General features: G+C 40.4%; 2 protein-coding genes across 5 annotated transcripts in view; both read right to left on the bottom strand.

The window, feature by feature from the left end:
* sh3pxd2b (SH3 and PX domains 2B) overlaps positions 1–13,412 on the bottom strand; it is a 38,064-nt gene extending 24,652 nt beyond the window's left edge. For 2 of the 4 annotated variants that reach the window (XM_072375067.1, XM_072375068.1), the window contains exons 1-3: positions 12,946–13,412; positions 10,359–10,439; positions 649–724 (exon numbers count right to left, since the gene is read on the bottom strand). In XM_072375067.1, the coding sequence (XP_072231168.1) occupies positions 649–724; positions 10,359–10,439; positions 12,946–13,017 (229 nt within the window). In that variant the 5' untranslated portion in view covers positions 13,018–13,412. The remainder of the gene's footprint in view (positions 1–648; positions 725–10,358; positions 10,440–12,945) is intronic. The other 2 variants (XM_072375069.1, XM_072375071.1) reach the window with 1 other exon arrangement.
* A 1,640-nt stretch (positions 13,413–15,052) lies between these two features.
* Positions 15,053–21,723, bottom strand: LOC140280186 (leukocyte cell-derived chemotaxin-2-like). The gene is made up of 5 exons (XM_072375479.1): positions 21,614–21,723; positions 21,270–21,337; positions 18,087–18,177; positions 17,598–17,743; positions 15,053–15,494 (listed from the first exon to the last, which is right to left on the bottom strand). The coding sequence occupies exons 2-5, from the start codon at positions 21,316–21,318 to the stop codon at positions 15,328–15,330; spliced, it is 453 nt and encodes a 150-aa protein (XP_072231580.1). The 5' UTR covers positions 21,319–21,337; positions 21,614–21,723; the 3' UTR covers positions 15,053–15,327.
* Positions 21,724–22,051: the final 328 nt, after the last annotated feature.

Below are 22,051 nucleotides of genomic sequence, written 5' to 3'. Positions count from 1 at the left end.
AAGTTCTCTGAATGAGTTCCAGACTTGCATGAGCATCAAAAAAAAGGAAAAAACCCATCCCCTGCACCAGTGGGGGAGATGTGGGTGGAGTCTATGGGTGAGGCTGTTCTCTCATAAAGAATCACTTTCAGCAGGAGTTCAAAAGTTGGAACAAGTAAACCAAACGGCCTCACTCCAAACAAACCTCACTGCTACTTTTATTGTCGGAGTGAAAAGATGATGATTTTGCTTCGGCCAATCACATTTCACACAGAGTGAAGATTCAGCCATGACGGCGGTACAGCTTCATCTCGATTTTAATGCTTAGATCTGTTCTAAAACTGGAAAAAGATACGCTGAGAGATGATTTGGTTTTGCTTAATGCTTGATGATGTTCTTTAAACTACCAAAGTTTCTTGCTTTGTTCACAGACAGTAAGGTAGCAACTCCAGCTCCCTCAGAGGGGCTCTCTGCTCTCCTCAAGATCATTCAAAGGTTATCACGACTCTCTGCTGTGCCTTGGACAAATCCAAAGGCTGGGGTGATCAACAGGATTATAATAACCATGCAAGTAACTCTCCCTCCTTTCTATTCCTGAGAATCTGCAATCGTGTACTGTAGGTATGTGCATTCATGAGAGGGGGGGGGCACCGTGTCTTCAGCTCTCACCTGGTAGGAACGGAATGATGCGACGCTTGGGGTCTTTCTGGCCTCCCTCCACTGGGAATTTATCCAGCAATTCCATCTGAAACCACAAAATTAACTGTATGTTACTGGCACTTTAAGCATTTACATTAACATACAGTACATACACACAGTTCCCATAAACAGGACAGCAGAGGGTGGTTAGGAAGTGATTTTCACAAATCAGCAGTTCCTACGAGGAATCTGGCCAATATGGGCAGGTCTGCCAATGATTAGGAATGTACTGAGCAGATGGTATGGTTTTTCCCCTCAGCTGCATATGTTTCTGTAGCTAAGGGCCTGTTAGCAGCAAGGCACCACTGACATAGTGGAACATTTCTGTTCCCATCATTTTTAAAAGGCCAATAAGCAGTGGTTCCTTATTTTTCCCCAATCTTCTCATTTCATTTTGATGAGAAGTTTTGCTCTCTTTAGTCAGTCTGAAGAGAAAATCTTAGTTTGCATTTCTGAACATACAGCGTATAAATACAGTAAATGTGATTGAGTGCATGTCCTACATGCAGCTGAAGCCAATAAAATAACATCTGGCAACACTGACCCATGAACTCCTGCACGCTCAGCTCCTTTAATGCACTTTTTTTACTCTGTACTGTTTTCACATGCAAAGAAAATGAATTCATTATCTCTAGTTTATTCAGTCACCATTTCTCTAAGTGTATATGTTCTCTTTTTTTCTTCTTCTTCTTCTTCTCAGATCAATTCCATTGAGACTCGGTTTTATTCATTTAGCTCCATCTCAAAGCACTCAAAGTCCTGAATTAAAAGTTCTAAAGTGCAATAACTTCAAATGATGGGCATCATTTATGAGACGAAGGGATTTGTGATTTCATAAATTCGAAAAGCAATGGCTCAAACTACGACTGATGCTTTTTGGTTCTCAGCTTTGACACCGACCTGTCAGGCACAGCCTTCTACAAATGGCACGGAGCACTGGATCATATCATCAAATGAAAATGTTGATGCCAGTATTAGAAATGAGAGACTGGTGAACAAATCCTGCGCATTGAATCAAACTGGATAATACTATATGATCCCAGAAAGATTTTAATTTATTTTAAATGTAGGATTCTTTAGCTGTATGAGATCCAAAATGAGTTCAAATCAACTTAACTTTCATTTGGTCAACAATTTGGGTCACACTCGCGTCATATCTTCTGCTCTCAGCAAGAGAGAAAAAGGCTGGAGCACAAACCCACTGCGAGCTGATGCAACGTAAAAAAGTATAGGGCTTTATAAGTTAAGTGAAACTGCTGATGTGGTCAGAGATTTATCTCTCAAGGCTGTCAAGAAAAGGTGTTTCTCCAAGTGTGCAGCCTGGAAATGACTTTCACGTCACTCGTCATTAAGTATCTCGGAATCTTGACTATTTTGAGACTCATTTGAAGAACGTCAAACTGTAAAGACTCAAGGGTTTCCTTTTTTATGAAATACAGTGTGCACTAAGCACACAGACGCCACATCCTCATTTTGTGAATCATTCCACAGTTTTTGTTTTTTTCCCTTTCAACCAACTGTCAAGTGATCCCACAGACAAAAGTTTTATTATATTTATGGCACTGTGGTCTGTGAGGCATAAAGAGGAAAAGTTCTTACCAGCTGTGTAATGAAAAAACCTTTGACATGCAGTCTAAGACCTTTTTCTTTACACTGAGGTCTCTTTTAAAAGATACCTGAAGGCAGGAAGAAACAATAGTCTCAAGAAGAAATGGAGCTTCACACCACAATGCTAAAATTACACACTGCAGACCTGCCGGATAAGTTCCCTCCCCCAACAACAAAAAAAACAGCAGAGAAAACTACTTTACTCAGATGCATATTAAACCGAGAATCGTCAGGCATGTCAGACAGGAGAATTACCTTTGCTCTGATAAGGAGCATAACCCAACTATAGCTATAATTGAGTTAATCTCACCGTGTAGACCCACTGAGTGACTCACAAGACTGAGATCTCTTAAGTTCTTTTCAAACTGCTTGAAAAGCACACAAACCCCTGCAAACTTATGGCTTCTGAGCGTAATGGGAAAGTCAGTCAGCATTCAGTTCACAATCAAATTGCAATCAATATTTAGCAGCTCCAGCTCCAGTCGGCATTGAAGGAAGCACAACTTCCTGCAACTGAACGCTTCCTCTCAGTTCCGTCGTGTGGGGCTGATGTCTGAGGGCCACTGAAACACAATAAGCTAATTATCTCAGAAAGTTGTGATCATCAGAAACTGGGAAGTGTAATGTCGTCCTTTTGTTATTGTAGCTTACAGGCCTGTTATGTGAGCTAGTAGCATTATTGGACCGGTTCTGAATGTACTGCAGCCCTCAGTGCCCTGAGGGTAAAAGTGCTCCTACTGGCAATAGGAAAGGATTTAAATGGCTTTTTTCTTCTTCTTTTGCTGAACACAGGTGTACCCACGTTTAAAAACCTAGTTTAAACAAAGTAAATGGTGTGTTAAAGCAGCACAAGCTCCAATAATAACCCTAGATGAGCTAAAACTCACAACAAACTCTGTTCCTAGGTTATATGAGGCAACAACTGGGCACAATGCACAGTCTGACCAAACCTTTGCCTGAAGCTACACAATAATAACTACAATAGAGCTCATGGCTGTCATGATAAACACCATATTGTCGAGGCTGTGAGGGTTAGGTCCAGCCTGACCAGAAACAAGAACATAAGAAGATAGTTGGTGCACAGAATGACAACTGTTACAAAATACTGAACATAAAGAAATAACTGGTGTCAGTTCAAAAAAAGCACACATTTAATTCTGCTTTTCTACTTAGTTACAACGGAACGACTTTAGGATCATAAACACAGAGCTTTATATTTAATGTGCTTAAAGCAGAGAGTCACAACCTCTAACTTCCAGTGTGCAATCACGGAATATTTACCATTTGTTTTCTGATCCTGTCTCCTTTTCCCAAATGTGCCACAGGTGAGCTGAAGCTTAGTCATGGAAACATGCTACAGCACCAGCACAATGAACACTTTACTGTCAGCTGTGCAGGTCTGGCAGGATTAAGAGAATTTAGCCTCTTAGCTTTGGCTTCAGCTTAAAGTGCCGAGTTAATGATTTCACAATAAGTTTCCACATCTAAACGGTATAGTTATCATGTCTCTTATCTGGGCCTAAATGTTTGATTGTATAGACTTCTTATGCTCTATGTATCACAGATTCTTTGTTTGGTGCTCCTGTTTATCCAGTATTTCAAACAAAGCGTCACAGGTTGTGCTCATCACTGTATACGCGACGGGTGTTTGGAATAAGATCAGTGCACGGACTGTAACTTATTAATTCAGATTCCTGTAATACAGCAACATTGCCCTAAAGCTGTAAATAACGATTACAGAAAACATAAATGGAATTACTGACAGCTCTGTCATGCACTGTCGACCAGATCAATACAACCAGAACTGATTACTGGGGAAAGCAACAGGGGAAGCAGTTGATTAGCTCACATAGTTGTTATCGAAGCAGCAGCTCTCCTTAACCTAAAAAAAAATTTTTAAATGATTTGCATTGAATAAACAGAGTGATCACATGGCTTATAGTAAAGGTTTAATGACAAAAATACCATCCACCTCAAGGCATCTTTAAAAATACATCTGTCAGTGAGCTTCTTCTTTTCTTTTCTTTTTCTGAACAATGCTCAAGATGATCCTTTAGCCTCAAACATGTAACATAAATATGATCTATAATTACAATAATATTTATTAAAGAAAAACAGTGAAATGAAACAGACTGAAAGAAACGGGATCTTCTTGACAGGCAAAAGAGTTCACCCACCCTTCCTCGTTTAAGATAAAACAGAGACGGAATTCAATAAAACATAAAGGGGGTGCACTGAAGTCCAAAAGCGGCCATTTGCCTAATAGTCTGAAACTTTGCCAAAGACACAGCACCACCGTAAGAAGGGCATATGAATACAGAGACGGGCAGCCAGACAGAGAGAGACACAAACAAAGAAGATCCGATACCCCACACATTGTAATTGTTCCCATGTGTGTCGGTGCAGGCACACCCCAGTCTCTGTGTCTACTCTCAACCTTGTATCTACTCTGTAATCAGAGTCACTCAAACAAGAAAAAGGAATATGGAGAGAGCAAAGTCATTTCTTCAAAACAGCAGTTACGTCATGCACTCGACATCCAACAGGGAGGTCAATGACAAGCCAAGCGCCTGTTTATACTCGCTCGTGGATCTCCACATTGACAACTGCAGGCGCCATAGTTCATAGCTGGTCTTATCACAGCACCTATTTTGGATTTGGGCTGCCACGATTAGTCGACTAGTCACGATTAAGTCGACTATTAAATTTGTCGACGACTAATTTAATAGTTGACGCATCATTTTTTTTGGTTTATTTTTTCAAACTTTGTTTTTCTCTCAAAACTGCTGCGGCACCTTCCACTGCTGCCTTTGCCTTTCTGTCCTTGACACACATGCGCAGTAGTGGTAACCGGGGGTCAGCCGTGATGTCACAGGAAGTTAAACCAGACGGGCTCTGGTATCATGGCTACCCGGCAACGGAGCTCAAAAGTGTGGGAGCATTTTAAGAAAACTAAAAGACAAATGTGTGCAATGCGATATCTGTAAGGCAGAATTGTCCTTCCACAGCAGCACAACGACGATGCACGAGCACCTGAAAAGGAAGCATGTTGTTGTGGCTGATTGTGAAGAGGAACCCTCATCTTGGTAAGTAACTGGCTAGTTAGCTGCTAAAATTAGCATAAACAGAGAGTTAACTTGCTACTTACTCATATTGATATATATATAGCTGTAAATGTTAACATTAGCGATGACGATTTGATTAATTAGCCTTAGTACACATATTTCATGTGTTTTCTGTAACGTTATAACAGTGATGTGTTTGAATAGGAACGCTAATGTTTTCTAACGTTACGTTTCAGTGCTAAAAAAGTATGTTCATCTTCAATGGACGGTTAAAAAGCTAGCTACATGCACACCTCAGCAAGCGAATGTCCTGACTGAGTCCATACTGAACATGTTGGTGTTATATTTGAGTCAGTGAGACCAAAACTTTTTGTGAATAATTCCTGAGTTTCAGGTGCCTGCCTCATTTGATTTAAATGCAGCTAAGTTTGATGCCAGAGACAAATGAAGGAAAGAAAAACCCTTAAGTATTTATTATTGTGTGTTTGCTACACAGTTAAATAATTGTTTGTTGCAACAAGCTGCATATTTCATCAAAGGGTTAATGAACTATGATATTAATTGTCTTTTTCTAGTTAGCATATACCTTAAACACTCCAAGCTGAAAGCTAATGAAGGTTATATAAGAGCAGCTGCATCCTGGTGCAAGCTGTATGTTTTACATATTGAATAGTCGACTATTAAAATAATCGTTTGTGGCAGCCCTATTTGGGATTCACTTTTAGGACAAGCTCTACACACGTGTATTAGACTGTCATGTACAGAGACATGTTACCTGTGTACACCTAATCAAGCATGGACAGTCACAACAAACTGGTTAGTATCAAAATGTCCACAAAGATCCTCATGCGCACCCCTCTGATGATGATACTTATGTTATGGGTATTCAAGCAAACTCCTGCTTACTCTGATAGACAAAGTAGAACATCCCCGCTGCAAAAAGCAGAATACAATTCAATAGCTTATTGATCTTAAAACCACTGTCTGTCGCTCTCTCTCAGTCATGCCAGCCTGAAGAGGAGAAGGCTCATGTTCGGAACAATACTTGGTTATCTTTTTGATCTACAAGAAAAAAAAAATATGCTCATAGCTACGTTAGGGGCTAGAATGATAATGATAGCCATGCTACTGGTGCTTTTATTAAGTACTGGGAGCACAGAAATCGCCCAGGGGTTCTGGCTCTCAGTGTTTACTCATACTGTTATACAATACCTGTGAATTATCAGCAACTGCACTATGCTTAGAATTTAACTTGGTCCCGTGTTGTGTCCCAGCTAGTCACGCGGCGCAGTAATTACAGAGGTTGATGCTTAGTTGCAGTTAAAGCAGACACATAAAAAAGCACTTTATTTCTGTGCTTAATAGCAAATATTTGCGTGTCTGAAGTCACAAACAGGGAGAGGTTCGTGATTGCAGGAAAAACTTTCATTTTACAAGGTCATCCAGCCTCATTTCTGGTTATCTTTTAACTTCAGATCATGCTGCATTCACTGTACCTCAGAATTGGGAAGCTGAAACTGTTTTGCTCCTTTTGCTCTTCTCTTCTTATCAAATCCCATCATTAATTATATATAGTTCACGAAACATAAGTAATAAGTGAGTTAATAATGCTCGATAAGTACTCTATTACCGTTTTATGTCCTTTTTTGTCAGAAGTGTAAAATTCCAATTTCCCATTTGTTAATATATGCGTCACAAAACACAAAAAACAGGAATATGGCAGGAGTGAAGTCCACCGTGTTTCTGCTTAGTAAGGCTGCACCACATCTGAAAAATTTATCTTTTTCGCATTAGAAATATGTTTAGACGAGCATTAATAAGGCCCGTATTCCACCTTGAGAAAGTTCTGCTTTGTTCTTGTTCTACAACTAACCAGCATGCACAAGTGCAGATGTGGAATGCAGCCCTTGTTAACAGACCTAAGCAATGGTCATTGAATATCGCCCATCATAGGGTTTTTGCCTAATATCATACAGCCTGGTGATTAGGTATATAAGAAACACCATTACATATAAAACCGTTTGATTTTTTCAAAACAAGATTTGTTAAGTTGGCAGCAATGAGCAGAAGCTGTAAGGTGAGTGCAGCTCAGATTGTTGCTCAAAAAACCAGAGGAAAAGGTGGGGGGTGGGCTGTGCTGTGGCTTAGGAGCAGGACAAATACACACAGGCAGCTTTAAAGGGGACAAAGTCGGCGTTAGACCGTAAATGGTGCTGGCTGATTTCAGACCTCATTTGGAAAAAAATACTGGTTCAAAAAGGTCCCTGAAGATTTTTTTTCAATTGAACCAAAAGGCTGTGACTAGTGTGCTAGCTGGTACTGCCAAGAGAGAGATAAGATTTTCCCAGTTCTGGCCTCTCTGTGTTGTCTCCTTCTAACCCTAAACCTAAGAACAGAATTTGATATCTTTCTCATTACACACAAAGCCCTGATTGGCCAAGCTCCAACCTATCTGCAAGTTGTTACTGTTCAAAAGTTCTGTTACTTTGTTACTGCAGATGGAAAACATGTGACAGCTGAGCAACTCTGAATAAGCAAAAAAAAGTTTTCAATTTTTCCTACAGCTGTAAAGTAGAGCTGTGGTGCACTGCTCAGTGAGACGTGTGGGATGGAAACTGCTTTGGGTGATACAGAAAGAAAAGTTTAAAGATGGCATGATGAATCCCCGATAAAAGGGAAAAACATTCTCTAAAACTCCTTTTTACAATCAACAGATGACAAATATCTTGAGCAAGAAGAACATTTGGCGTTTGTGGAACCTTCCTGTGCAGCGAATGCTGTCAGGCATGTGAGGAATCAGACAAATGGTTTAAAAGCCAACTGCTTTCATCTAAAAGAGGCATCATTGGTAAGCAGGGTAATGCAATGTCACTTCAAAAAAAGGCGTGACTTATGGTGATACCTATAAACCTGGAAAATTTATACATATTTGACTTTTGTGGCGATATTTCCCAACCCCAAAGTCAAACTAAGTCAATGAACACAGCTTGTTTTTTTCTCAAGTAGGGGCTGCTTAGCGCCAGCTGTGCTGACAGGATGTGGTGAATGACACATCCTGTCTGGCTCTTTAAAGTCCATCCGAATCACAAGACGGCAGCATTCAAACCATGAGATGAGAGGTGACGAGACCAGGCGGTGAGAAAAGCAAGGGAGGATGACAAGAAATAGAGTGGTGGCTAACGAGGAGAGTTGAACGGCTCAGCCACATGTCATCATGATGCTCTGTCACCTGACAGAGTACCTGATGATGACAAACCACTGCCTTCATTCTCATTATAGCCAACAGCCAAGATGAAAAATGGACCTTTTCAGAAAGACTTCAGAAATCTAGCTTCAAAAGGTCAGAAACAACGCTGGCACAAAAACTTATGAGAAGCTGATGAGACGTAAGTGCATTCAGGCCAGCCACTCCAGTTGGCTTCCAATATATAACTGCCAAACCTTACGGGAGATAAGAAACTCATTTCTAATCTCCCCATTTGAGTTTATCTTTTGTCCACCTCACCACTAAGAACCCTTCCACACACTGTCAACTCAGCAGGAAGCAGATGAATGGCCCGAGGGTGGTGAGCGACAGGGGAATGCTCCGGATGAAAATACTTCAAACATGTTCATCCGATTCTACGGCAGCGATATGCGTCAGCCGGGAAATGATCAGTGACGTTTTGTCAGTCGTCGTGGCTGTTTTAAAAGGTGCAATACGACTAAGTGTTTACTCTTTAGCACAGAAATGACAATATGTAAAGTGAGTGAATAATTACTAACAGTAATCACCACCACAAAGAAAACTGACATTTTAAGGCCTCTTTATCTCCTTAACTTAAAAGGCAAAGCAGTGCTGGATGATGACAGGTAATTCATGGAATAACCGACATTGAGAATATCTGATTCAATCCAATTCATTTGGGTACAGAAGAGCGCCACATAAAAAAGGATGCCCAGCCAATTAATTTTTATTTCTTATTTCTATTATATTCTCTTATATCTTTATCTACACAATGTCTACTGGTTAGTTTGGTTATAACCCAAAAAAATGAGCATCATTTTTGACCAATCAGAGGAGGTGGGGGATTTTGGGAGGACCTTACAGAGATTAGAGATACAACACTTCAGACAAGATGAGGAAAAACGATGTTTTTTTACTACAAAAATTCAATTTAAAAGAAATCACTGAATCTATTTTAATTGACCCCATCAATAACGCTGTAAATATGAATAATATAGGCTCTTTAACAACCATATGAATGCTGTTAAGACAGAGCAGAGAGCTGCCTTTAGTCATCGTGTTCAGCCAACTTATGCTCCTCGCAACATATTTTATAGTTTACTACAAATGGAATTAGTAATGAAACCATTAATGGCCTTTTGTTTAACATTACACCGGCGGGCTCAGGAAGCTTGGGTGAGGCATTACATTTCTTTAGTTCACTGCTCATGCCTTGACCATTCTTATCAATCAATAAGAATCTAACTCGGTTTTCTTTGACTGTATGCTGTGCTTAAACTGACTACATGCTCATTAAAGGCAATTGCTTTTCTGGGTTTCCTGGAGTCCATGCTCTCCGAGCTCAAATGTGGCCAGTCACCCAGATCCATCACCTTCGAAAGAGGAAGGCATACGAGGATACTAATGAGATTCCCTCCTTGCGCAACACACACCAGCAGCCTGACGTTCAAGAATGATTCAGACACGTCTGTGGTCATCAGTGCGGCCTCCCCATTCATCACTGTCCTCTACTGACTTCATTGGAACATTTTCCGACTACTCTGGCACAATATAATTACCAGTGTCATATGGGTGGAGCACAAAAAGGCTGCCAAGAAGTACTAGGTCCATAAGGGAGGAGTCTTGTATGATGAGGACAGTCCTTCCATTGCCCTCCTTACCGATGCTCATCTTTAGTGGAACATGTCCCTCCCTGGCCCCTGAAACATCTGTCTGCATACACTTACAGCACGAAAAGAAGAACACACAACAGACATGCACACACTAACATGCTCACTCACCTGGAGGTCAAAGAACTTGCTGTAGCGTCTGTAAATGATTTCTGTGCTGCCATCGCTCCAGAACACTTTGATGATGTAAACCTGGCAAAGCAAAAGAGAAAAATAATTAGAACATGCAAACAAACCAAACTGCCATCAACATCCAAACCCCTGGGCGCATCACTCCCAACTCACAGTGCCATTATTTGGAGGAGCCGTGAATCCCAAGAGGCCGAATGAGGAAAAACAGACGCACTCTTAGTTAGCTAACATGAGGCATCAGTCAGCGTTAACATCCGCTCACATGAAAGCAGCAAGGATATCCCATTATTTCCCTTCCTAGGCCATCTGAATCATTTCCTGGATCTTTATCCTGCACACAAGCAGCAGAGTGACTATATTGGCTTTTTAAGGATTACAGACGTGGCAGATAGTGTCTCAAAGAGGAAACAAAGGGACACAAAGACAAGGTGATGTTTTATTTGACACAATGGTGGCACCAGATAATAAAATACATATTGTACCTGTGCAAATGCAAGTTCACCACTCACACACGAACACCTGTGTTATATTGCATTATGTCAAATCTAATCACTGACATCTGGAGGCAACAGTCACAGTTTTTTTAGTCTGTTCTCTGAAAAGAAGAAGGCAGGGGGAGGAGATTGGAAACTCCCTGGTGGCTAACTGTGTCTGGCTGACTGCTGCTGGCTCTCCTCCCAGACCCTCTCTGGCCTTACTCTTTCTTCCAGGGCACTAGATATGGTCGTGGACAGGTTGAATAGAAGAGCTATACAGACAAGTAGTGAGACTGTCTTGATCCAATAACAAGAGTCACCAGTTACTTATATTGAGTGTGTGTGTAAATATGAGCTTATCTACATGATAAGGTAATCCCCTCTGGCCCACAACCGAAGTCAAATTACAGCTAATAATAGAATAAAACTGTTCAGTGCATTTTTTCAGTACTATAGTCAAACATCAGAAAGACAAAAATACTTGCTAAACTAAAGTTACATCAGCTGATATCCCAAACACCACAAATGTCACAACAACCAAAAAAAATGGTGATAGGCTGGATATAATGTCTCACTGTGATGCACGGATGAGCCTTAAAACGGATTTCTGTCCTCCAACCAATCCTCAGAGCTCAGGAAGGTTTAAGGCGTGCATGTGCAAATAAGAGGACCAAAAGTAATAAACAACACAAGAGCCCAAACAGACAGATGGAGAGGACATGGGGCCACCAGCACGCAGAGTCCTTGACCACTGACTCTCACAGCAGCAGAAGCTCTGTCGGTTCCAGGTTTTCATTTTCACACGCATGGATGCAAACCAACATATGAGGCGCACACTGTCGACACAGAACCAACACAAACACCTGCTAAGGCCCTGGCGGTGGCTCTGGTTGTTGGGCTTCCTGTCCATATGATGTCATACAGTGCATGTTGCTTTATAGGAGGCGTGTGCACGCACTTGCAGGCGAATGCACTCACAGTGAGCTACTCCCATTGCTCACTCCATGACAAAACAGCTCCATTCTTCACCAACTGCTGAAACACTAGAGACGATGATTTGTCTTTTTGACATTTTTGTCTCCCACACAAGCTCTGCTTGACCTACACAAAAACAAAACTGTGCCAGTACAGTACGAATCCCCTCACATCAACCTTTGCAAACTTGCACGTTGTTCCTTTTGTCTAATTCTATGAGTACAGTGGATGTTCCAACCAAACGAAAATCACTACAGCTGACACAGATTCACAGCACCGTTACTGAAACTGTTGTTAGAGGTCATAAAAGTACAGATCCACGGGCATCCCATTCCACTGTCGAACGCTGCGGTCACTGCGACGACCTCAACAAATCCATTCCTTATACTTCCTGGTCACCCTTGCCTGCAGGTAGGTTTTGCGGACTTAACTGGAGCCCTTGAAGCATGAATAAGCTTAAAATGTGCATCAGGATTAGCCCTTATGGTGAGTGGACATGCCTGTGGTGATTTCTGAGAACTTCCCCTATGTGACACACAAGGCAGAAGACATGAACAGAGTTTAAACTGAGATTTTCCTAGAATTCAGGGGGCTGGACAATGCTTACATTCACATAGAGGTATATGTGACACTGGGGGTCACTTGAAGATATGCAAAGTAAGGCAGGGTCATAGGTCACATGAACCATTTAAGGTCTCCACAATGACACCTAAAAAACAAACACAAGGGCCTTTACTTTCTCTAGACACAGTTGTCTATTCAATTTTAGACCCAAACAGATGACTGCAACAATGGACAAGCACAGGTTATTGTCTCTTCACCACTATATGGATTGTTGGCATCTACCTAAATCATTTTACCTGATAATTTTACAATCAGGAAAAAAAAGAGAAAGAAATCAAAACTATTCTTAAAATTTAAGACATGATCCAGGGATTTAAAATGCTGTGGAACTCTATTTGGCCATTCCGGACAGGCTTGGTAAACTGTAATTTGACACTCTCTTTGTTTTTACTTTTCCCAACAGGAGAAGAAGCAGAACTGCAGAATAAGGTGGTTCTGTTGCTCTCTAAACGCAGCAAAGCGCTGCTGTGGGTATCCAAAAGGGGGCTTACGTAGTGTTTGTTCGGATTCCTTCGCTTCTGGACATCTTGCACGGTTACTTCTTGCACGGTGCGCCGTGGCATGATGTCCTCTTCTTTACGTATCCGTTACAAAGAAAGGCAGAATTCCCCGTTGGCACTCACGAGCGATCACACCCGGTTGGAAAAGTTTTCACCGAGACGCTCCTTTGTCATCCGCGTTGCTCAGATCTGTGACCTCAGACTGCGAAGTCGTTTTCCTTAAAGATACCACGTCAAATTTCCTGTCCAACATTCAGCCGCGCGGAGGAAAGAAGTTGGCAGTCTATCGGTCCCTGAGTCCCCCACTGTCTTGCCTTGTCCCGACCTGCAGACGGCTCCAACCAAACTCCCAGCCTATCCCAGCTCGCCCACTCCCATTTGAGCTGCTGGAACGCTCCGTGGACCAGCCCTCAGGCGTCACAGCAAACCACAGGCTGTCCGTGTTAGCCCGAGCGCCATGAACTAGTTCAGTCCTTACATACTAGCTTTGTGGCTGGGTGTGTGCACTGATGGGCTACTGACACGTGCAAGTAAAAAAGAAATAAACGCATGAACAATCTGACATGCTTGTTGACAGCGCGAGGGCAAAGAGATGAATGTGCCTTGTTACTGTGCCCAATTTAAAAGAAATAACGTTTTAATAGGGTCTGTACTCCAAAGCCAGTCATAAGGTCAAAGGACACACCATCAACAGTTTAAAAAGGGCTGAAACATTTTTCTTAAATTTGCTTTCATCCAACTAAGTTAACTTTAACGATTTAATTACTGCGGACAGACTTTGCACAGCAAGCTAATCAGCCACGGTATAAATAGCAATTTGCTTTTCCAACCCTTTTGTTACTACTTTTGGCTTAAACTTTAACAAAATGTTTATTACATTAAGATCATCTATCATGTATCTGCTGTTTAAATTGATTAATTTTTCTAACTTTTTCTTTTCTCGTACCAATTAAATTTTACCATCTGATGGTTAGCATTTTCCATATTTTCTTTAGCTTTCTTTAGCAGTTTAGTTAAGCTCCCTGCTCGTTTGCTAACATTAGCAGTTTCCACTTAGTCTCAAAGAGCATTGCTGTGGCATCACTGCTGACATAGTGCAGATATAGTTTTCTTTTTTCTTTAATAAATATCTATTGAATCAGTGCTTTATTACTTAGAAACTGAATTACAAGTTGGCAAGAAGGTATTTTTGGCAATAGTGCGATTTTGTAATGCAGGTCAACCATCTGCCCCATGACTTGTGCACACCTGTGTGAAATTGACCATATTTGCCTGCCATCATTTTGTGTTCCCTTTGACTCTGAGGAAGAAATAGTGGTGTCGAAATGTTTGCACTATTAAAAACACCATAAGAGTCAGTGACTTCCAAACTTTTATTTCCAATTTTAGGTTTAATTTAGCTGCACTGGAAATATGGTAAACTCTATAATTCACTGACAAAAGCTGCTCAGTTCATACTGGTGTTTGTACTGTAGGTTCTACAGTCAAGAATATTAACTCCTTTTATATTCTTTAAGATCACACAAAAGAGGACTGAACGAGTAGATATGGTTTATGCTAAATATGATAGCATCCATAGATTGTACATAGATTGTATGGCCAAGTTTGAGGTTTTTACAGCAGACTTTGTTGCAAAATAGCTCCATCTTTTGGTGTGCTGCACTCATTACATTGACACTGTCTATGTGGCAGTTCTATCTTGTTCAGAAACATAGCCCATACAGTACAATTTCAGTAACCTCATTCAAAATAATGATTGCATTGGTTATAAAAAAATAAAGATATGTGATTCCCCACTTTATGCCTGTCACATTCTGCATTTTTCTTTGAGCTGGCACATGGGAAACAGAAACCAATTCAAACAAAAGCGGAAAATGTTGCATAATTCAAATTGAGATAAAGGAGTCCATGTTGTGGGATGGAACATTTTTCACATAAAAATATAGGAGGGAAAACATCATGAGGCATGAAATGTATGTGTTTATTTTTATATGATTTTCAGTTGAACGTGATAATGATGGTCTTGAAAAATAACACAAATTGTTGTAGAAGTGGAGACCTGATGATGAAATATGATCAGTTAAAAGTTGGCTGTGAGAATTATATACTTTCTGACGATTTCTGAAAAACAATACAGTGTTGTTCACAGGTTTGGAGACATTGACTTTAGAGAGAAAAGGTTAGTATGGCTATAATACAGATAAAAAAATAATATTCAGACTGATATATTAACATCTGTGTCAGCTTTGCCAAAAAGAGGTCCATTCTGGGGGCATATAAAACATAGGCTGATAGAATCCAATACACCAGAGTAATCTGATGCATGTAATCTCACAAGTAAAGTAAATTTATATAATAGATGAGAATCAGAGGTCATATGAAAGGAGAAGGGTCAGTACCATCACACATGCGCAGTTCTACATGCGATGTTATACCAGAGAAGCGTTCTTGTAGTGGCAACACATAGCCTAAGGCTTCTCCCTGAGCCACCGGGCCGATGTAACGGTAGGGACGGATGTTGAAGATCTTCACGCAGTGCACTGCATGAGAAAGAAACATATATTACATCATGATGCAGCTACAAAAATGCCAAAGGTAACACAGCTTGAAACATATATAACAGTGTTTTGGCACCAACAAGGCGATTCCCAAAGAGCTGAAAACTTGGCCTATCTCAGCACGGTGTTCAGTTTGTCTTTAAAACATGTGACGAAGCCGGAAAAGTGAAATACAAAAGACAATGTAAGCATGCTTAAATTAATATTTACAGCAGATATCTGAAAGTGATGCCCTTAAGAAAGAGGAAGAAAATCCAGCTATTTAATTTCCTATCAAATGAATTATTGATTACCACTTACTTAATAAACTGCTGCATATACCCAGGTTTTAAAGTTCATGACTCAAAATATTGAATTCGTTTAAACTAGTTTTCACATTTTGCACATGGTGCGCATCAAGGTCACCTCGGCCGTGGCGAGGAGGTGGACTGCCCCCCCACCGGCTGTCAGTTCACCAATCTTTGAGCAGTGAGAGCGGGAATCGACGGCTGCCCTGGCTGTAGTCTGGTCTTGAACAATTATATGCCCACAAAATAATGCCCACATGAATGATCAAAGGTTTCTGTCACTTCCTGGCCATTTACTTTTTGAAACTCTTCTGTTTCCCTTTACAGTAAATTATCTGTAAGCATTGTGGTAACAGAAATTAGTATTACACTTTTATTTTCCAACCATGTATTTAATTTATGGTGGTAGAGATGCGTCTGGCCCTTCAGTTCACCGAAGGCTCAATAAAACCAATGTCCCCATGGAGGGGTGGATGTCAAAATGGTATTCTTAGGGAAGAGAAGAGAAACAGGAAGACAGGAAGAAAAGGCTCCAGTATGCCAAGTTTCATAAGAGCTAACCTGAAAATCAGTGGCAACAGGTCTATGAAGAGACAACGACTCCCCAGAGACCAGCTCTCACCATTACTGAAGCAGTGGGGGGGACTTTGTTGAAGAATAAAGGAGCTCAGACCAAATATATTGAATTTCAAACTCATTAGATCTGTACACTCTGTTTTTGGCTTATATACCGTTTTTCTATTTATGTTTGCACATGTTTCGTTCTCAAATATGAATGTTCACAACAATGAATGAGTGATTTTCAGTCTCAAATGGACAAACATGGGATCAAGACCCTACATAGATAACATAACATGTCTGTTACTATTCTGCAGACAAAAGCACCCACACTGCCAAGAAGAAACAACAACACAAAAGTAGGCTACAGAACACAGTAAACTCCACACCGTCATTAAATCCTACAGGCACCTAGCGATCAGTGTCTCAGCGTTAATGTGGGTATCGTGCTGGGGTAATGTGTCTCTGTGATGTGTAATCATGTCTCTGATGTACCCGGAGATGAAAGGAGCTGACGGTACTTGTGTTCTTCTGATGATACAGTTCAATTAGAGGTAGAAGCAGAATGAGGACTAATGATGTTTACTTGTCGTGTCAGCACCTTGTCAGCTCAGGATGGTCTCAAAATACATTAACCTGCACGAGCACACACACACAAATATACATTGGATGGGCATTTTTTGGCACAAGCACAGATGAGCTGCTTTGTTCTGTAATGATGGCTCTAAGTGGGGGCCTTTTAGTCATGAGCAACTTTTGATGGGGTTTCGCATGAAGATGAGTCCAAGTGTGGAAGGGAACCCGGAGTTCAATAGAGTCTCAGCCATGCTCCCTGTGCACCTTTACTAATCCCTCAAACTTGCTACTTTTCATCCCCAAATAATGCTTTCATCATAATAACTTTGCCATTTCCCCAGCTATGGCCTGGATAACAGGAATTCACACGAAGAAGTTACATCATAAGCTTAAAGTGGTTAATTAAACCCACATACTTTCTGTTGTGGTAAAAATCTCCAAGGACAATCTGATGAATTTCTCCAGAAAACCGAGAGGATGTGTAAAGCTATTTTTAGCCTCACTAACAGCATGGATCAAGGAATATTCTGTAGGGCACTAGACCGGCCCACCACTTTAGTAGCAACATAAACATTTCAACAGCAACTTTGTTTTTCAAAAAATTGTTATGAAATCTTCAGGAAGCAATTTCTCTTGCTCTTATGGACATTTTGCTTTTCCTTACCATCACTGAGAAATTTGACCCCGTCATACTGATTACCAGCTGGATCTTTCCGGGTCACTGGACCTGCCAAAGAGCCAGAGAATGGAGCATTGATGACACTGTAGTCATCACACACCAGGTCCACTGCTTTATGGCGGCCTTTATCTCTGTAAGGAAAAAAAAAGGCTGCTGTTACACAATCATTTCAACTTTTAAATGCTGTTAAGATTAAATGTGACCCATGATGATTTATCCTCAAATGACTCATGACTCATACTTTTTGTGATAAAATATAACTATTTCCAATGGGATGCCAAACTATACCCAACAACTATACCCAGTTGGTCACACAGCAACACATAACAGAGGCCACACAGTCATTAGTTCTGAAGAGTAAGCAAAACTCAAAGTGACAAATGCTGTGTTATCAATAACTACACCTTGAGGCTGTCACTTCACAGAATGATTGATCTTTTGAGGCTTAAGCATTAATCGGATCGGGGGTTTCACCTTTTGGAGTTGAAAGCTCCACAGCCATGTGTATCACAGGCCCTCACTCTGTTGTTGTGATGACCAGCACAAAAGACACTCCAGGCTCCGGCTACAGAGGAGGATAAATGTAATCTGTTATTCTTTTCCTCCCCCCAAAAATGCACCACATTAAAAGCTGAGTCACAGCATATCAAAAGGCCAAACATGAGAATGGTATTTTTAAAAAACTTTTAACATCCACAATCTAAGTCACCACATTTTTTATTAATGTGGAAATAAGGCCGATTACAGCAGAAAGGTACAATTTATGTCATTTTCTGACATCCTTTGTGTCAGTCATATGTCAGACATCGATGCAGCCACAGACCTATAATAACATTTTCTTGGGTGAGTCCTGGTAAGAATTTTTTATTTTTTTTTTATCCCATCTTGGCAAAAAAAATCTGTGTATCTGAGACTGTCCAAAGAAGTTTTCTGGAAATGTTCATAGTGTTAGCCTTTGGGACATTTGCATGTGCTATTATGTATTTGTATTTGCGCATATAAGTGGGTCTTCAAACCTTGCATGCAACACTGTCTCATCTTGGCCCCTGAACACCTGTCTCTCAGGTAGTAGCCTCGGCAGATGTGATGGTTTGCCTGGCAGATGCCTCCCAATCTGGTGCACTCGATGTCACTTTGTGGTCCCTTGGAAACTCTCTTACTTCCCTTGTTTTTAACCTTCCTTCTCAGAGTGACAGGCTCGGGTCTTGTGCCATTAGCGGGTGTGTAATTTCTTCTCACCTTGATGTTGAAGGTGTTCTTGCCAGAGCTGGGAGATTCTTCACTTTCCCTCATTTCTGTACTCAACAGCACATCTTAGGGAGAGATGAAAGGTACCGAGAGAATTAAGTGCAAAAGAAGTAGGATCAAAAATGAGAATGGCTTGAAACAAGTTTCTACTTTTGAGGACTGAATCAAACTTTTGTGAGTTGGATATTTGGGCTTACCTTTAACTTTGGATTTAGTGGCTAAGGAACTATTGTTATTATTATGAGAGAGATTTTCTTATTCTGCACGTAACATGACACACAAAGAATACAAATCTTTATGTCTGTCTGGCTCATCAGCATGCTGTTAAATGATACAAAGTGGTGAAGAAAAATGACACTTTCTCTCCAATTTTAAGCTTTTACTTATAAGGACATAATAAAAAAAAAAACCTTCTGATCCTTATCAGTTCTTAAAATTACGATGACCAACAGCACATGACATATTAAACTGTTACTATCTATGTGATGCTTTTGTGGTGATCTGTGTTTGGTCTTCTCCAAACGCATTATGACCAAACAGTTCATCTTTTGTGTTGTCTGTCCAAAGGACCCTGTTAAACCTAAGCCGGGCTGCAATGTTCTTTTTCGAGTGAAGAGGCTTTCTCTTTTTGTCTTTGTCTTTTTGTAGTTTTTCTGACATGAACTTTAACATTTAACATGCAAACTGAGGTCTGCAGAGTCTGAGATGTCACGCTTGTTTTCTTTTTTTAAAGTTCTCCATGCATCATCTGACTTTGGGGAGAATTTGCTGGGATGTCCACTCTTCCGAAATTGGCAGTAATGTTGAATATTTTCCCCTCATGAATAATCTTTTACAATGTAGTTTGATGGACTCCAAATGACCTTATAACCCTCCCCTGATTGACGGGTGGCAAGAGTTGCTTTTCTAAGATTATTGCTGTCTTTCCTCCATCTCGTTGTGTTAACACACACCTGAATGCTGCAGACCAGCGAGCTGCCTAAACCTCTGCTTTTATAGAGGCGCTCACACTTGCTGAAAATCAATCGATCAAGTGTATTGGATTAGCAGCACCTGGCTGCTGTTGCCCTCTTAATCCCATTGAAGAAGTAAGGGTACTTTGTTTTCCCTTACTGCTCCTACATTTTGGCTTTATCTTTTCCATGATGACACAGGGTAGGTAGTCATCATTGTGTTTTTTATCAGAGGTCGCATTTACCTGATTTTAAGATCTGGGAGGCACCAGATAATTTCTTTTTGATATCCTGATATGTTAAACCTTAGAAGTGAAAAAGGGTGTGTCCTTTCTTTTTCATGTGACTATATATCCACTGAATGGATGCAGATAAGGAGGATGTAGAAACTCACATAGTTAATATGAATAAAACAATAAATGAAAAGATGAGTAAAACAACAAAAAACGTCCTTGCTTTTGAAGTGGTAGCTCGCAGATGATTGCTTTGGCACACTTGTTGAGAACTCTGTTACTTGTATATATATGGACACAGTGAGTTAGTTTAGTTATTCATGGTGTGTTCAGTCCTGACAGCGTTCCAATTATCCTGCCCAGACACGAGTCTCCAATCTTCATTAATATCAGCGGCATGGAATATTTCAATCACGCTGCCAAACCCCAGGAACATACCGTGGACCCAGTTATTGAAAGAAGTTGCTTATCATAGAAAGGTCTTAATAACTAGGTTTGTTGGGGCATAGAAAGATATTTTTTTCATATAAAACACAATTAGAGAGAACAACATTTAATGACTAATATAGAATACTTGATGCTATGTTTTTTGGCCGGTTACAACTTTAGGGTGTTAAGAATTAAAGATATAAAACAGATTGATAGAAACAGAGACAGACATAACACTGACTGGCTTTCATGTGTCCATTTACTCATCTCGACTGGGTAGCTCTCATATGACTGCCATCTCATCTTCTCCTGTTACTCTACACTCTCCGAGAGTCAGTGCCTGCCTTTAGCTTTTCAGTTAGATGCAATAATGCAATGTTGCATTAGGCACTCAGTCATGCTTTAAATGTGCCATCTACTTGTGCCAACACACAGTCTTTCCAGCAATGGACCCAACAAGGTTTGTGTTTACAGGAGTTTACAGTTTCCTAACAGGGTTCAGTTCATGGAAATTTGTGGTGCAGGCAGACATTTATACACCATTTATTATGTCTATAATAATAACCTTATTAGTATACACTACTGAATGGAAAATTTAAGTGGGTATATGCCTGCAAATGCAAGACTACAGTAAGTGGTTGTGCATAAACATTTTAAGTGCATTTATGTGTTGCTTTGGCAGCGTGATCGACTTAAAGCAGTTGCTAAAATGCAGGCACCCAGCATATGTTCATATGCATGCAGGTCAGAATGGAAATTTAGTAGGTGATAGCAGATTAGAGAATGCTACTTACAGCATACCAGAAGTGTTGCAATAAGGCAGAACCTCAACAGCAATCTCATCTTTTGAAGATTAGAAAAACTAGAAAAGACAATGCAGGATGCTGTTATTTTGTTTTAAATCATGAGAATGAATTTAATCTGATCACACAAGTGAACCATGTGTAACATTCTTATGTTATTATGCTGCAGTAAGCTAAAAGCTATGTCAGAGTTATCTACATATATATCTACAAATTTCACCCAGGGATTCAAATCAAGTGTATTCTTGTACTGTCCAAAAGACAGTTAAAACACACCCTCTCTAAATAGATTACTACTCAGAAATTCTGGTGGGAGAAAATAAAAGTATACATACCAGTCATACAGAGAAGCTGAAGTGCTGCTGCAGGCCCTGTGGGTAGAATCACAAAGCTGAGACTGTTGGAAAGCCAGCCTGCTGTGGAAGCTCCAGGCCCAGGCCACAGGACGTTCCCCCTACTGTCAATATTGATGTTGAGCACATTCATGGGCTGGAAAAGGCAAACCTTATAGACTTTTTGTTGCTGTACCAAAAGTCACACAGTGCAAGTTATTGGCAAGAAAACAGCTGGCACTGTCAGTAAGGTCTCAGTCATACTTCACTGACAAAGTATAATTTTGTCATTGACAAGAAATTAAAACTCAAGGTCTATAGATAATCAACATTCTATATAAAGGAATCGCTCAGTGATATAATTATGTAACAACTATAATATCAATAGAGAATGATAAGTCATCAGCAAGATGAGTTTGTATAGTACTAATTTGTTTTTTG

This window comes from Leuresthes tenuis, unplaced genomic scaffold (assembly GCF_036924035.1).
Source record: "Leuresthes tenuis unplaced genomic scaffold, fLeuTen1.0.hap1 SCAF_21, whole genome shotgun sequence".
In the NCBI taxonomy this organism is placed as follows: Eukaryota; Metazoa; Chordata; class Actinopteri; order Atheriniformes; family Atherinopsidae; genus Leuresthes; species Leuresthes tenuis.
The sequence above is the reverse complement of the archived record's forward strand: the minus strand, read 5'-3'. Positions and strand labels throughout refer to the sequence as shown.

Excerpts from the sequence above, each read along its gene's own strand:
- LOC140280186 (XM_072375479.1), bottom strand. The coding sequence starts at position 21,318 with ATGAGATTGCTGTTGAGGTTCTGCCTTATTGCAACACTTCTGGTATGC. Across the intron at positions 17,744-18,086 it reads GGAGCTTTCAACTCCAAAAG|AGATAAAGGCCGCCATAAAG; the intron begins GTGAAACCCCCG and ends TTTTCCTTACAG. Across the intron at positions 15,495-17,597 it reads GGTCAAATTTCTCAGTGATG|TGCACTGCGTGAAGATCTTC; the intron begins GTAAGGAAAAGC and ends TTTCTCATGCAG.